At 38.6% G+C, this 15,797-nt stretch overlaps 1 protein-coding gene across 1 annotated transcript in view; it reads left to right on the top strand.

The window, feature by feature from the left end:
- Positions 1 to 15,797, top strand: part of LOC150084465 (cell adhesion molecule Dscam1-like) — a 421,339-nt gene that overhangs the window by 248,452 nt on the left and 157,090 nt on the right. The window contains exon 14 of the mRNA XM_090376247.1: positions 7,218 to 7,366. Within this exon, the coding sequence (XP_090232373.1) occupies positions 7,218 to 7,366 (149 nt within the window). The remainder of the gene's footprint in view (positions 1 to 7,217; positions 7,367 to 15,797) is intronic.

The raw sequence follows: 15,797 nt of genomic DNA, 5'->3' as shown, positions 1-15,797 counted from the left end.
AGGCAGACCGCCAAAGAATAATGGACACGGTATTTCATACTGATCTTGTGTACGCCGATAAAAGCTACCTTCGCGGGGCATCGAGCCACAATATTTCGAGATTTTAGTATTTCAGATGGGGATACTTTATGCAACAAGGTGAAATATCCTTGTAATACTAATAATAAATGATAAATAATAATAAATATACTAGGCTACGTTGGTCTTCAACTCATCAGAACAGCTAGTAATGTTAATGATAATATGTCTAAAAAGTTTCCAAATAACATCTAATTTCACCATACCGAATTTGTACAATATTGAAATCAAGACCTTTTCTGTGCGAAAACAGCTATTATCTTTTATGTACTTTAAAAAAAAAAAGTTTTTTTTTTGCTTAGTTGTTTTGCATGTTTTTTCCCTTACGCTGTGTTCTAAAGCCGCCAAAGAATCTCCCTGTTGCAGCAGTCCTCTCGCATAGATGCAATTCTAAGAGTGTCTAGCACTTCCATCACAGCTGTATTTGATGGATCAGTAGCAGCTTCTTCCTCTTTTGTTTCATATTTCTTGTTTCTAAGTTAGACGCCTATTTCATTGGTATTGGCGCAGGAATACTAGATTAAAGAGTAGCTTTCTCTTACCCGTTCCTGTCCAGTTGCACGTAACGATGGCTGTTATTCTTTCTTTGCTCACCTGGGCTCCATATAGTTTTTTATTTGAGAGCACGAGACCATAGGTCGGGAGGTCACGGTAATAGACTCCAGTTTCATCTAAATTATAGATGTCCTTTGTATTGCTCATGGCTGTTAGGCCAAACATTGCGTAACCATGCTGCCCTGACTTTGCCAAGGTTTTTTTTTTTTTTTTTTTTTTTTTTTCCTACTGAATCATTTGGCGCTGAAACTATCGATGAATTCACTGTATTGTCGATTAAATGTTTCTTGCATATCCAGTTAGGCAAGGAATAAAGCTTTTGTTTTTTCGAGGAACAGTAGTCCGGAAATTGACGTGCTTAGGTGTATCAACGAAATAGGCTTCGTCGATATCTTCTCTGGTTGATTATCCTTGTAATTTCCTGCTCGGATTAGCAATTTCCTATAAACTGATCCATGAGTGCTTCCGGAATTGTTTTGATTCGCGACACTTTCGACTGGGTCCTTCTGTTTTTGTGATATCACTAGGTAAAGATAAAATGTTTAAAATGTGTTTTAACTTGTGCATTGAGTGTTCTTTATTCAAGGAAGTGCAACTGACTATAAGCTACAGGCAGCTGCTTTACAACACAACCTTGTTACAACATGTACTTATAACGTGGAAACATTATATATTACATTGTATTCGTGTCTATGTGTGGGAAGCATTTTCAAGAACCAGCAAATTGGAAAACTGTTGGTTAGTGTATACTGTAATTAAAAACATAGAAAAATTAAGCGTTGTCTATCTTTAGAGAAAAATTTAGCCAGTACGTTCGTAAAAGTAAAAATATACATTGACTGCAAAATGTAGCATAAATGTTGTCTTGAATGTGAAGAATAAAGAAAAAACATATTTTTCGAAAAACAACTATTTAATTTTTAAATATACCGTAATTAACCATTTTTAACGCTATTTAATTAACCGTTACAAAATGCGTTAGAATATGCGAAATTCGGCTCAGTTGGGAATTCGAAAAAGCGTTACGCAATTAACCGGACAAATTTGTAATAGGAACATGACAAACGGTTTTCGAATTTAACCCTTTATCGGGCACGTTAGAAGCATAATATTAGCAGCACGCTGGTTGACATTTTCCACCATTGCTATGTTTGGAATAAAGGCACAGTTCAAATAATTCGGAATTGTTCACATTTTTCCTTTATTTTCAAGCTATTGTGAAATCTATTTTTTATATAGAAAGTACTAAAACGTGGGTTTACTGTGTGTCTGCGGTACCCACGCATATACACAGACATATATATATATATATCCTTTACAGCAGCAGAACAGCAAATAACGTCGAACTGATTAAAATTAAACAACAAAAAAGGCTGTGGAAAATCCAGGGTTATTTTTCTTAAATACTGAGCGTTCTTTTTTTTTTTTTTTTTTCTCTGAAAGATATCCGTAAACCAAAGAAATGCTCCATTAAGGAGGTTGATTCTATACTATGGGTTCTATTTAATAACGCATAAAGTAGTTTCATGTTTAGTAATGCGCATAATGAGCTTCACTTTATTGTCGTTATAAAAATGGCTTCGAGAATGCTGCTGATAAATAATATGTAAATATGTAACTCATAACTTGCATATTTATATTCTACTTTACAAAGAATTGCATGATCACTCTCTCGAACATGTCTGCTTAATAAATATTAAAAAGATATCTTAATAATAAATTCAACCAGCAGGTGTTCACGCCATGTAATGAGTACATTATTGGTGGATTCCCTTTTCTGGAATTCTCTAAATCGCCCAACTTAATTCATTTGAAAGAAAATTCTTCTTGGATAATATCTATCATATTAATTGCAATATCTGTAATGTAATTGTATTCTATGTAACAGCTATGGTTTCTCTTGTAATTCATCCATAATTTCTGTGTTCCGAAATTGATCTGTAAACTATTGTATATACTTCACGGCTGAAAAAAATTAACAGAACAGAATGTTTTATATGAATATTTTATAATTAAAAATTTAACGTGTATCAGAAGGCGAATATTTGATCTAATAGGCATGCAAATTACGACTATCCAATGGAAAGCAATCTACCACCTTACAGAGCTGCACATTACACAAATTATTCAGTCCATAAAATAAAAAAAAATAAAAAAACAGGCTGCGACCACACCACTTTTTTCCTGTGTTTTTTTTTTTTTTTTTTTTTGCTTGCTCAGTGGGATAGCCACATGTCCAGTAATCAGGATGGCAAGTCATCGTCGTTTAGACTCTAACCATCTCTGGTTCAGGTTTGATTAAATAAAATAATAAAAATTACTCGGGCCTTTCCCTCCACACAGCTCCATTATATTTCCAAACCGCTTGATTCACCTCCCTACTCGCATTTGTGAAGCCATGGTTAAATATTTTGATGATACAGTCGAGTTCATAGCCACAGTGTCGACCTGGAAGCTGCATCGAACAAAGTGAACATCAAAACCCATTAAATTATTAGTAGGGCACTGTCACATATGTCGAGGTGCTAAGCCAACTACATTCTCAAGCGGTTTACTAAAGCGAGAGTGACATGTTCAAGAGAATATATCCATTCGACCGTTATTGAATATATAGTAATTTTTTTTAACTGTAACAACAACATAATTATATTTGATAAAGTACGCCTCAAAATTCGCTTTATTTTTCAAGTGACTCGAGCCCAAAAAGGTTGAGAACAACCATTCGAGTGCGTGACTCAGAAGTGTCACGTACCGTCACAACTCAGACTACTGAACATGGCAGGACGATCAGCATAACCGGGTCACTTTGCTAATCAACAGAACATTATGATTATTATAAAACTCTTGGTAATCATCATCAGGCTGCTAACATTTGGATTGTTTTAAATCATCCTGTTTATATTGTCAGAAATGTCGGTATAGCTGCTGCCACTCATTTCAACCGTAAAAACACAACGCGATGGCATAGTGTTTTGTGCAAGGCACCACATACGGTGGTACTTTGCAGAATTACAGAATCTCTGTAAAAGCCAGAGTGTGGTGTCTGGTTTGTGACAGAGTAGTTCTGTCTCTGGCTGCTTGGCCGCAGGGTCCCTAAGGGTACCCCGCGTTGCCCGCTACCACCACTGGGAGGTGACCCAGGCTGGCCTCCGCCAGGGTTGCCTGAGCTTCCTGACGGAGACCAAGTAATAAAAATAAAATAAAAATAAAATAAATAAAATAATAGATAAAAAAAAAAGAGAGCTAGAAGAGAGGATTAAAAGGGGAATGAATTTTGGTGGATTGACGGGAGAATTAATCCACCCTAGTTTAGGCGAAGTATAGGAAAGGGTGTGGGTTTAAAAGTTACAGGAGACAGGCGCCCCTTTGTAATTGCCAATGGCATACGGCCTGTAGAACCCACACCTAGATCGGTGCCAGCAGTATATCCTACCCATTTCGGGTTTGCAATGCCTTTTAAATCCCGCACTCCGAGGAGTACCAGCATCTTGCACCTTGGATGGTGCCTGCAATAAATGCTACCCTATTCGGGTTAGCATGGTCATGTTTGTGTTTTTCTGGGGGGGATAGAGAGTTATCACACACCGGTCTGGTTTAGTTCTTGGGCTCTGAGTTCTGCAATCTTAGCTCGTCTAAGTGCAAATGTTTCCTGCGCGTAGGTGGTTAATGCCTTATAGATACCTTCTTCGAGTATCGGGCGCCTCCGTAGCCAGGTGGGAAGAAGCAGCAGTGCGTAACACACGCTTCTTGATTAGACCGTGGTTCGAGCCCGTCACCACCAAATACTGAGGATGCGGAAAGATCAGGGAATGATCACCACATATTCTCGGAGCAATATGACCTTAGTTGCTAATGCTCCTAAAAACCAAATAACAACAACAACTTCGAGTATCAGAGTGAATTCTTGATTGCGATGGTTCCTTTGTATTGTGGTGAGGAATTTAAGCCTAATTTTGTCGTAGCTGGGGCACTCATACATGAGGTGCCCCCAGGACTCCTCTTCGTCGCAGTGGCAACGTGGATCATTCTCGATTCCCATGGCCGTCAGTTTTTGTTGGAAAGATCCATGCCCGATGATGATAAAGATCGCATGCAGGCCAGGCGAAAACCAGGATGGAGGTTCTGGTGAGTTGAACTTATAGATGGAAGGAATCGTTTTGTGATGCCATATCCCTTGTAGATGTTGGATTATCCGTTGTCTTTCCTGCCTGGGGCCGTTTGTGGTGTCAAGTTGAAAATGAAGAAATTGGGCTGGAACTCCCTTCCTTAAATGATAAAAAAGTTCTTTGTTAACCACTTCTAAGTATAGTGGCTGGTATCCAGTTAATACCTGCAGAGCAAGGATGCTGACAATGCGGCACGCCCTGCAAATTGAAAGGAGCATGAACCTCTGGATTGAATCCAGCTTACGTTTGTTTCTTGCTAGGATGGCTTTTCGGCACCATAACAGAAAATTGGCACGTATACCGCTTGGTAGATGAGAGTAAGGGCCTTGTGTTTCAACCCCAGTCTGCCCTGCTGACCCGCTTTATCATAGCAGTGTACCTTTGAATTTTGTTGGCTAGATACTTTAGGTGGTGGTGGAAGGTAAGCCCCGAGTCTAAGAAGATACCTAGCAGCTTGACTTCAGTGTGCAGTCGTATGGGTGTAAAGTTTAATTTTATTGTAGGCGGTGTTGTGATTTGTAGCCTGCCTTTAAGGACTATGGATTTTGTTTTCCTTCCTGAAATGGTAAGGTTGTACAGGACTGCACAGTTCTGGAGTTTCACCAGTGCTCCATTTTCCATTGTCTCCAGGGTTGCCATGGTATTAGCACATACCAAAAGGACAAGATAGTCCGCGAAGACCAAGGGCAGAACTGGTCCAGGACAATAGACCAGAGAAACGGTCCAAGCCCTGCGGACAGCCTCGATCGATGTACCTAGTCACTGTCTGGAATCTAATGGTAACTTGGACTTTTCTACCTTAAGCTGTTGTATAGGTTGTTAGAAATATTTGATTGCCGAAGCCTCAGAAGAACACTGGGCCACCATAGTCAATCAAAGGCCCCAGCGAAGTCTACCATGATTGCAAGGGAAGGGAGTACTTAAAGGCTGTGTGGGTTGCTTGAGTGATTAATCTGTTGATGGCATCTTCTGTGCTGCAACCTGCTTTGAATCCAAATTGCTTGTCACCTGAAAGTTTTTGTTCTTCATGTTTGGTGGTTAAGCTAAATAGGAGTAGGCGTTCTTGTAACTTGGCCATTACAGAGAGCAAGGCAATCGGGCGGTAGGAGGTTGGAATAATTTGTGGTGTCTTGTCGGAAATTTTCAATATAAATTTCAGGGTTGCAGTTTTCCAGGATGTTGGAAAGGTGCCTTCTGTCAGGCATCTACGCGATGGACTGTGTACTTGCAGAATTTCTGTTTTATACTATCATATACGATCATATTCCCTATCTGAGAAGAAAAAAATTAAATGGTGGGGGAATGCGCCAATTAATTTTTTAATGAGCAAAAAACATAACGGGCAAAAATTTCCATTATTTATTTTATGTATGCCCTTCCTTGGTAATGAATGATCAAGCTAACCAATGGTAAGGTTTGTTGGAGTAATATTTCATTTAATCATAAAATTAACGTATGCGCTAGTGCCACGGCATCACTTCTGAGGTACTTAAATTATTTGATCAACAAAGTTTGAATATATTGTACACAATGCATCTCATATTGTAAAATAAGCCCGGAACATGCACTGGAAAGCGTTCATTTCTCCCCTCTGAGATCTATTAATTTCAATCTCGAGTGATAAGTTTCTTAAAAATCCTCTATTCACCTGTCAGGATTTCAATCAAGACCTCTACGAACACGTGACGACTGGCATGTTTAGAGTATCAAAGAAAACATTCTCGGCACTGGCCCGATTTTATATATGTAGGGTGTGACCGTCATCTGCTTCCTATAAATGGAGAAGGAAAGTGATTTACTACGCATATACAGAAGTTAATAAATAAAGCATGCGTTATTACCAAATATTATTACAACCGTTTTCGATACGTTTAAAGTCCATACGGTCATCACAGATATTCGCGATAGCTGCAACCATTAAAATAGATATATTTAAATGAATTACATAAATCAGCCGTAGTGGTTCCACCCAAATTAAAAATAAAGCCCTTTTTAATATATTTTATATTTTAATAATAATATTTTAATAATATAATGTCATCAAAGTTATTGTTAGCTTGCTGTAGAGCAGTTTATATTAATAGTTATTCAAGTTGGCTCCCTGATTGTTATTATATTTATTCGTTTCTTTTTACCAATTTGGTTTTCTTTCCTCGTAATGGCAATTTAGTTATTTTATCGAAGTAATCAGAGAGTACTCTAAGGTCTTTAATGAAAAATCATAGACAGCAACGTCATTTTAAATAAAGAAATTCTTAATTTAATCGGATAATAGATGAGAGGGAGCATCATAACAAGTTTTATACTAGAAGTTGAAATATGCCAATAGATTCCAATATTTCTAAAGAAGCAATTATCTTAATCCTCAGATAAATTGGAAAGAAACCACATAAAATAACAATTGTCTCTTACAACCAGGTATTCGCTTACTAAAGAAGAAATTGAGGATGGCGAAATTGCTAAGTTAACAATCGACAAAGTAGAGAGAAGAGACTCCTCGTTGTACAGCTGTGTGGCAAAAAATAATTATGGAGGAGATGTGTTGAATATTCAGCTTACAGTCCAAGGTAAGATGATTTAATAATTATGTTCGCAAACTCAAAATTGATTTAAAATTTATTTTGCTGCTTCTAAATTATACCTTAAACTAGCACCTACCTCTTGAAACCGTTTTCATAATTGCTCTCCTTTTAATAAATACTCCCTCCTTTCCATCATGGTTAAATTGCTTTTCACGTATAAAACTTCCCTGGTATCCCATTAATCCAATATTAGGAAACTTCGAAACTTAAAGGACTTTAAAAAGTACTTTGTGAAGTAAAGGACAACTGTGTAACAGAATCTCTTTAAGCGTTTACAGTATGTTTATTTATTTTTCTTACATTTTTTTACAATCTATAAGAAATTTAGAACAGCATTTCCCAACCTGTGGTTTGCATTTTTTAAGTGATGCGAGGAAATTTCTGATAGGTGCGCAAAAGTCATAAAGGGAAAAAAATAGTATTATATCCTTTATATATTAAATTTAGTATCTGTTTACATTTCCTTATTAAACGTTAGTTTTATTTAACCCTGGAAATCAGAAAGCATTCTAATTAGATTTTGATATCCGAAATTTGCTTTTTGAGTCCTATCTGGCACAGAAGTAAATATCTTAGACAGTTAAGTACAGCATACCTAAGCAAATTGACGTATTCTAAACGGTTAGAAGTCAAATCGTCAAAGTATTCGTTTTAGTGGCAACAGAAAATTAATTATCTAATATCAGCGAACTGCAGAAAGAAAGCAGATACATCTTGCATCAAAAATTACGCCTTAGTTTTCTTCTACGAGTGTTGTTTTCTGTGATGCGTTATTATGCATTCGTAGTGTGCAGTTTATTATGCATTCGTAGTGTGACTGGGCGTCAACTTGTCCGAGACGAGGAAGCTGTCCATCGTTCCATCGGAATGGTCCCAGGACCGAACCCTGCGGGCAGCCCCGGTGGATGCTTCTAGAGAGGGTCTGATAGGACGCATACGTTACTATGGATCTGTTAGATATGTAGTTCTGTAACCTCTGGTAGATGTTGCTTTAATGATTTGCCTCTCTAAGTCTGACCAGGACGCTCGACCACCAAAGGGAGTCAAACGCACCGGCGAAGTCTACAGAAATCACGAAGTATTTCTGTAGACTTCGCCGTTGCAGTTCTCAACCTGCTCAGGAAGTGCTTGTGGGCGTCTACGGCAGAGTGAACCCTTCGAAAGCCGAACTGGTTGGGCGTCGTTAGTCCTGCAGTATTGTAGTGGTGTTGGAGACGAGCATGCAATAGGCTTGCTGACCACCGATAGCAAAGCCTATAAGAGTCTGGGAGGATAGGTGGTTTGGAAGGATTTTTTAGGATAAGTTTGATATTGGCGACCTTCCATGGTATTGTAAAAGCTCCTGCCTGGAGGCATTTGTAAAGATTTAGCATCAGGTCAGGGGCGTGTTCCACTGTCTTTTTAACAAGTTCCGGTTCTAGCAGATCCGGTCCTGGGCATTTATTTCCTCTGATAGTTGATGCTTCTGCAATTAGCTCCTCCTTGGTCGCTGCCAAGTTTCCTGCTTGCAGTGACGTATCTGCACGGTGTAGGCATTTCTTGCCCCTCTCTACTGCTCCCGTAGGGCCTCCACTTCTGCAAACGGCCAAGATCTTCTGGCCCTTTTAAATGCCTTGCGTTGGATCTGGGTCTCCTTTCTAAGGTGCTGCAGGAATCAAAAACTCCGCTCTGTTATACTTATTTCGGATGTTTTTATTTGTATTCTGAAATGAGTCCAAATCTTTGGATTGCTCGCCACTACGCCTGCGAGAATGAAAGCAACAGCCCTCTGTTCGAACTTCCGGCCATTGCGCTTTGCACTCAATCTTTAAACTTTTTTTCAAAGACAGTTACAATTGTACCCGGTTTGAATTCACAGCCAGTGTCATTGCAAAGTTCCACATTTTTTTAAATAGCAGTCTATATAAGTTATTTCCTTTTTATCGTGCAGCAAAGAAAATAAAAGTGGCATGTTAATGGCCGTTGAAGTAGCCATATACGGCATACTGGAAAGAGCTGGCTAAAACGCGTGCACTGTAATCGAATCTCCCGTCCATATATACAATTTCGGCTTTGCAAAAAACATTTAAATTATACTTGCACGTAAAAATTGTTCACGGCATTAACCACAAGAAAAGCCTTGGTTTTATTTTCGTTTCTTGTAGTAGGTTGTTGTACGCTTGTCAAATCCTTCTTACGACGTTCATTGTATATATTTCTTTTCACGTATTTTAAGTCCATTGTTTATAAGTCAATATATATTCATCAAGAGTTGCGGATGACGTAAAACCGCATATGTATCCAAAGCCGTAATAATTTTTTTTATACTTCATAACCATGATACTTTTGTTTTATCTCCATGTTTCATATTTATTTCTGGTCCAGAATGACGGACTTTTCTTTGTATATCTGGCCCAAACCATTTCACTTCGTCAATCTGAATTTACGTACTCACACGTTCTGTACTCACATACAGGAATAAAAGAAGTGGGGGGGTAGGAATGTGACTATTCTACAATCAGTCTATCCTCACCCTTAAGAACATCATATCCAGTAAATCAGATGATTACGAGGAGCCCTACGCATTGCTTAAATTGAGGTCCATTTCCATTGAAGTCATTGTCGTCTACATCTCTTAATCCTACACCAGAAACAATGCAAGAGGTGACCAACTGAATCCTCCACCACCACCACACTTCATCAGCGAAATGCAGTGCTGACCAGACGCAACTTCCACTATCAATGGAATGTTTATCTTTTAAGGCCAAATCCGAAAATAAGAACGCCATCATTGGAGAAACGCTTCAGACACATGTCCATTTCCTCCTGTCTCATGAAACTACAAGAAAGGATCCTCCTTCCAACTCTAATAACTCACATACTTCCAGATACTCCACCACAAATTCATAGGTCCACCATTACCAATCTCCTTTGCCACCACCCACAGCATCCTTACAGCATTTGAGAGAAAGGAAGAATTCTTCATAACCCTACCTCGACATCGAAGCAGCTTTTGATGCCGTTCAAGTACCTGCCCTCCACCGACTGATTGAAGACCACTACTGAAGAGGCGAGAATGCATTGCACTTCCTCTCATCACTCCTTCTCAACCGTACTATCATACTCCATTATTTAAAAAAAAAAAAAAAAAAAAAAAAACCTATTCCAAACTAATATCTACAGGCGTACCAAAAGGAGAGTCATCTCTGGCCAACTCTTTACTGCCATTATCTCCCATTTTATAAGCAAGAGATTTGATGTCTTACGTGGATGATTTAAAAATACGGACCACCATCCAAGCGAACGCAGACCCCCTCTAGGATCACAGAGGAAATTAACAGTGTGCTCCTCGCACTAGCGGGCAACCTGAAACAATTTGGCCTTACCATTAACCCAGCAAAGTATAAGTGCATGCTCTACTGCTTGAAGAAAAAAACAATCATCTTACCCAACATCAATGGAGTTTTCATCCCAACTGTTCCATATCATTTATATTTAGGGATTGACTTTGACACAACTGAGATTTAACCACCGTATTGACAAACTCATCAGTCGTGCAGCTCACCTGAAATGGAGAGCTAAACAACATCTGCATTACGTCTCAGACAGAGTTACAGCAAAAAAATATGTCAGGACCATTATATACTTCCCGCTACTTTATGCAGCTGAAATCTGGGCGTCAGCAGCACCTACGATCAAAAAACCAATTTGGGCAGCTGAATATTGGCTCTTCAAATGGGTAACCTACAAGCATAGGTTACCATCCCATGTTCATAAGACTGAAATGGCCCAGGCCCCGCCGCCTCCGTAGCCAGGTGGGCAGGAGCAGCAGTGCGTAGCACACGCTGCTTGATTAGACCGGGGTTCGAGCCCGTGCCCACCAAATATGGAGGATGGGGTGGGTGGCTCAGAGCCACCCCAACTATTTTCCCTTTTCATTCACGCCTCCACTTAGATCGTTTCCTATCATACCAGATGCTCTGACGAATCCAGAGCATCAATGCTCTAAAACTTGCTGTCAACCGAAGATAAAGATGTGGGATACTACATCTGCCAATCGCCAAAACCCTTAACTAAAACAGGGGATGGCTACCTCAGGAGACGTGGCGCCATCATCTCTTGACAAAGCGTTACAACCAACCGCAACCGTCTAGACAGAAGAGAAACTGCCGCGGTTGCGCCCAGTAAGGAATAATCTACGTTGGTCCATACAGTATGCACAAGGAAACGCCTTCCTTCTTCACATCCAAAGACAGCATACCCTTCATCATCACTTGGAGATCCCTGTGAATTAACTAATGAGCATAATGGAAAATGAGCCTGGCTCAGCTCTTGCTGCTTTCTCCCATGAACTTTGAGGACAATAGTCACTACTGTAAATCGTATAGGTATCAGTTCTCATTTGATTTATTTAAGTTTAATGTTCTAAATTTCATCGTACGCCCTTTTCGAAATGTAATTTGTTTAATGCCAGTTCTTTGTCACCTTAATGTCTTATGTAATTAAAGGCACCCTCTATCATTTAATGTCATCTTGTTCTGTTCTTTAACGGCTTATGTTATTTAATGTTTTTTAGTACCTCTTATCTGTAAAGTCCTGACCTTTTTTGTCGTGAATGGAAAGTTCAACACCATTTAACCTTGTAACCAGTTACAATCAAATGTTGTTGCAATAAAGATTCCCTCTCTCTGAATTAATGGCCTGGTCAAGCAAAAGCCAATTTCCTACAACTACGCAGTTGCACTCATGCGCGGTTGATGGATGACTTCTAGCGAGTGTGTCACCAATACCAGGTAACTTGCCTTTGATGTTTTTGCACTTGACCTTTTGCCGTTACATATTGTGAACCTCATTGGCGCGTTAATTTCTGAAATGGCCAAAATACCTCAAGTTGTGATTGCAGTCAAAAGCAAAAGAAGATTTCACTCAAAATGCATGCGCTTCCGTAATTTTTTGAGCATTCACGATCAGGAGCTCACAAGATAGAATATAGGAAACAGCAACATATTTAGTAGTCGTAGCACAAACTTTTAATCCTCGCCCCTGATCACTCGGCAGCGACGGCATATGATCGCTCTTAGCAGCGTAATCGATATCAAATTTAATTTGGGACTAAATACAAGAGGAAAAGAAACTGCTCTGCGGTTTCTATACGATCAATTTCCGAATTGCAAGATTTTAATGCAAATTTCGACAACCTAACCTTAATATAATAACACTGTTGTGTACAGTTATGTTACAAAAAATAGAGGCACAATATGGCCTTAGCAGCCCTTGTGCCATTAAACAACATACCAACAGAAAAAAAAAATAATAAAATAGCTAAAGTATGAAGCGAAAATAAAACAAAGTTGGCGAACTTCGAATAGCTGTCTAATATTTAGACAGCTATTCGTCTAAATACGAATGCAGATGCATTAACTATATGATAGTAATAGCAATATAGTGCAAGGAAGCCCCAGGCATTTGCTGCACTGGCCGGGGAAAAAAACTGAGTAGATAATAAAATACAAATCATTTGCTTCTCTCTTCACATAGGTAACTACCCATTTGACCTTAGAATGTATTCAAACTCTCAGCCACAATTACCTGTGAAAGAAACCTGTTCCAGCAATTAATGACTCGCTGGCTGAAAGTTCCCTCAGCATGAATTGTCGAGGAGGCTTCCATCCTGCAGTGGGTTGATAATGGCTGCAGTTTTTTTTTCTTTTTGGCTAAAAGTAAACTTCCACAATCTAGTCTAAACATTTTCCCCTGTAATTTCAATTTGTGCCCTCTGAGTGCTGGAATTCTCTAATACCGGTGAAAATTCCAGCTTCATTCGTTGTACTAGCTCCTGTCAGAGTCTTATAAACCTCAATCAGATCATCTCTGAGGTGTGTAGTTGCCAAGCTCTGTAGCTCGCATATTCGGAGTCTTTCCTCATATGGTCGCCATTTTGCCGAGCTCACCATGCGAGTTGCCCCTTCATGAAGTACAATCTCTTCAACACAGTATTCCAAATGTGATCTTACAATTGCCTTGTACAGTGGGATTATGACCTCCATATCTCTACAGGAAAATGTTCGATAAATCATCGATAGAGAACACCATGAGCTCTCCTAGCTGCCTGTTTACACTGCTCAGAAAACTTCATATCTGTCCATATTATAACTCCCAGATCCCTTTCTTCCTCTACTGTTTTTAATTCAACCTCACCAAATGTAACTAGAATTTATTTTTGGGTTGTTGTTCCTCAAGTGCATTTCGACCTTGCATTTCGCTGCATTAAAACGTAGCTGCCACCTTTCTGACCATTCTTTCAATCTGATCAAGTTATCCTGTAGGAGCGTTGTAGCCACCGCAGCGTGGTTTGCAGTGGCTACACGTAAATGGATCTGTCTTGAACTACAGACTTTGTCGATTGTAGTTTTTTTTTCCCTCTTCTGGCACTTAGCTTCATTTGGAATTCAGTTAGCGTAGAAGGTTTTTTTTTTTAATATCGGATTGTGCGTTCAAATAATTACATCTGATTGGACATGGTATTGTTTAATCGTTTTAATTTAATTTTATTAATAATTTCATTTTATTCATACTGCTTTAGTAAGAAGCTTGTGTAAATTAATATGAAATTCCTTCTGTTCTACACCTTTTTTTAATAAATTTCTAAAATATTGAAAAATTCATTAGGCACGGTGTTGCAAAAAAATTGACACCCCAAATTGCATGAAGTAGATTTTTGCTTTCTTTTTTCTTCTCTTTGGAGACATGTTTATTTATTTAATTTGGATTTCTGATCTTCCAGTTTGCAGTATTTTTCCTTGCATACCCCCACAATTGAAGTCATATTATCATATTAGTGAATTTCTTTTATGCTGATAACTTATAATTTAAGAATGACTGTATATTAAACCTTGGGATATATGAGATGGTCATTGAACAGTTATCCTTAGAGAAAATTTACACGACAGTCGCTAAATGTCATACGAATTCTAATACAGTCAAAATATTAACTGGAACAATTCTGCTCCAAATTTTTGCGCGATGGAATATTACAAAATCTCACCTTAGACTGATAGAAATTAAAATCTGATAACCTAATCATTTTAGCGAAGGAGTTTCTCCTTTATGACATTTTTAATGTCGTCTTGGCCGTCGACACTGTCTTCAGTGTGCCCTACGATACTAAACTGAGTCCACTTATACTCGAACTATTCGCCTTAATCTCTCCAAATAACTGATGAGGGACAATTGAATAGTTGCCCCTCATCAGTTATTATATTGGAAAAATTAACCACGAAGGATGCTAGTGCATGAGATAACCCAGTACTGGAGGGGACGGTTTCAAATAGGTATCTCAATCAAGAACATTAAGGTGTTTTAAGGTCTTTGTTAAATACACATTTTTATAGTGATACTATGAAATACTAAACATTTGATATTTATAATGTGTGTTAAATGCAAAAACTTTGGAAGGTGCATTATGGCCACAGAAGCTGATGCACTAACAAAAAAAAAAAAAAAAAAAAAAAAGTGTGTTTTGACTATGAAACATTAAAACATTGATATTTTGTACATGATTTAATTCTATTATATTTTCCTATATTTGCATATTTACTATGTGATTCACGAAATATTCAATTCCTATGAAATAATTAAAGCTTTGATATTTTGCTGTGAAGTTTATCCTTTAGTAGATTGCGGAGTCGATATACAGTAATTAAATATTCACACAGCAAACCCGTATGTATCTCTGCCTGAACCGCTGGTTCTGTAAATAGTCACCGATCATGGCTTTCCTCTGGACGGAAGGGCCAGACACTTAACAGATGAGTTTAGAAAACCTTTTCCACCCTAAGGAGTTCTGAAACAAGGTTATATTTGCATTTATAGTCTCTCTATCTATGCAGAGATGCAATTTCACTAACTCAGGTATAGAGATCAGAAGTATTAATTGTGGTACAGGAACCAGAAGACAGCAGTCTTTTTTTCTGTACTAGGAAGAACGAAAACCGCACCCACTGGAGGTAGTGCTGTACCAATGGGTGTTAGCTAATCCTGTATCCACAGCTGTCCAAACTGGGGTACTTGCTTAAAAAAAAAGTAGATGGCAGGCGATATCAGTTTTAAGAAATATCGATAGACATTGCAGGTGTTGGGTTGGTTCCTTGTTGTTGATATGTTGATAAACTTGAGAAGAGTTGCTTTCTTTTAGTGAAAACAGCAGAGCAAAAACTGTTGTAGAGCTGAGAACGATTGAGAATTTTCAGTCAGCGCCACTTCATTTCCTTCAGAGAAGTTGCTGACAGCAGCTTGTAGTGTAGATCTGTTATCGTGGTACAGGCTCCAGAGATAAAGAATGTGCGTCCAGGTTTCCTCAACACCACACAAGCAAAGATTGGTGTCAGACAAGCCAAATTGAAATAGTTTGAAGTTGATGGAGCCGTGCCCAGTAAGT

The sequence above is a fragment of the Mastigoproctus giganteus genome, chromosome 6, assembly GCF_048544385.1.
Source record: "Mastigoproctus giganteus isolate SK-2022 chromosome 6, ASM4854438v1, whole genome shotgun sequence".
Classification (NCBI taxonomy): domain Eukaryota; kingdom Metazoa; phylum Arthropoda; class Arachnida; order Uropygi; family Thelyphonidae; genus Mastigoproctus; species Mastigoproctus giganteus.
Note: the sequence above shows the minus strand (reverse complement) of the source record. Positions and strands in the feature narration are given on the sequence as shown.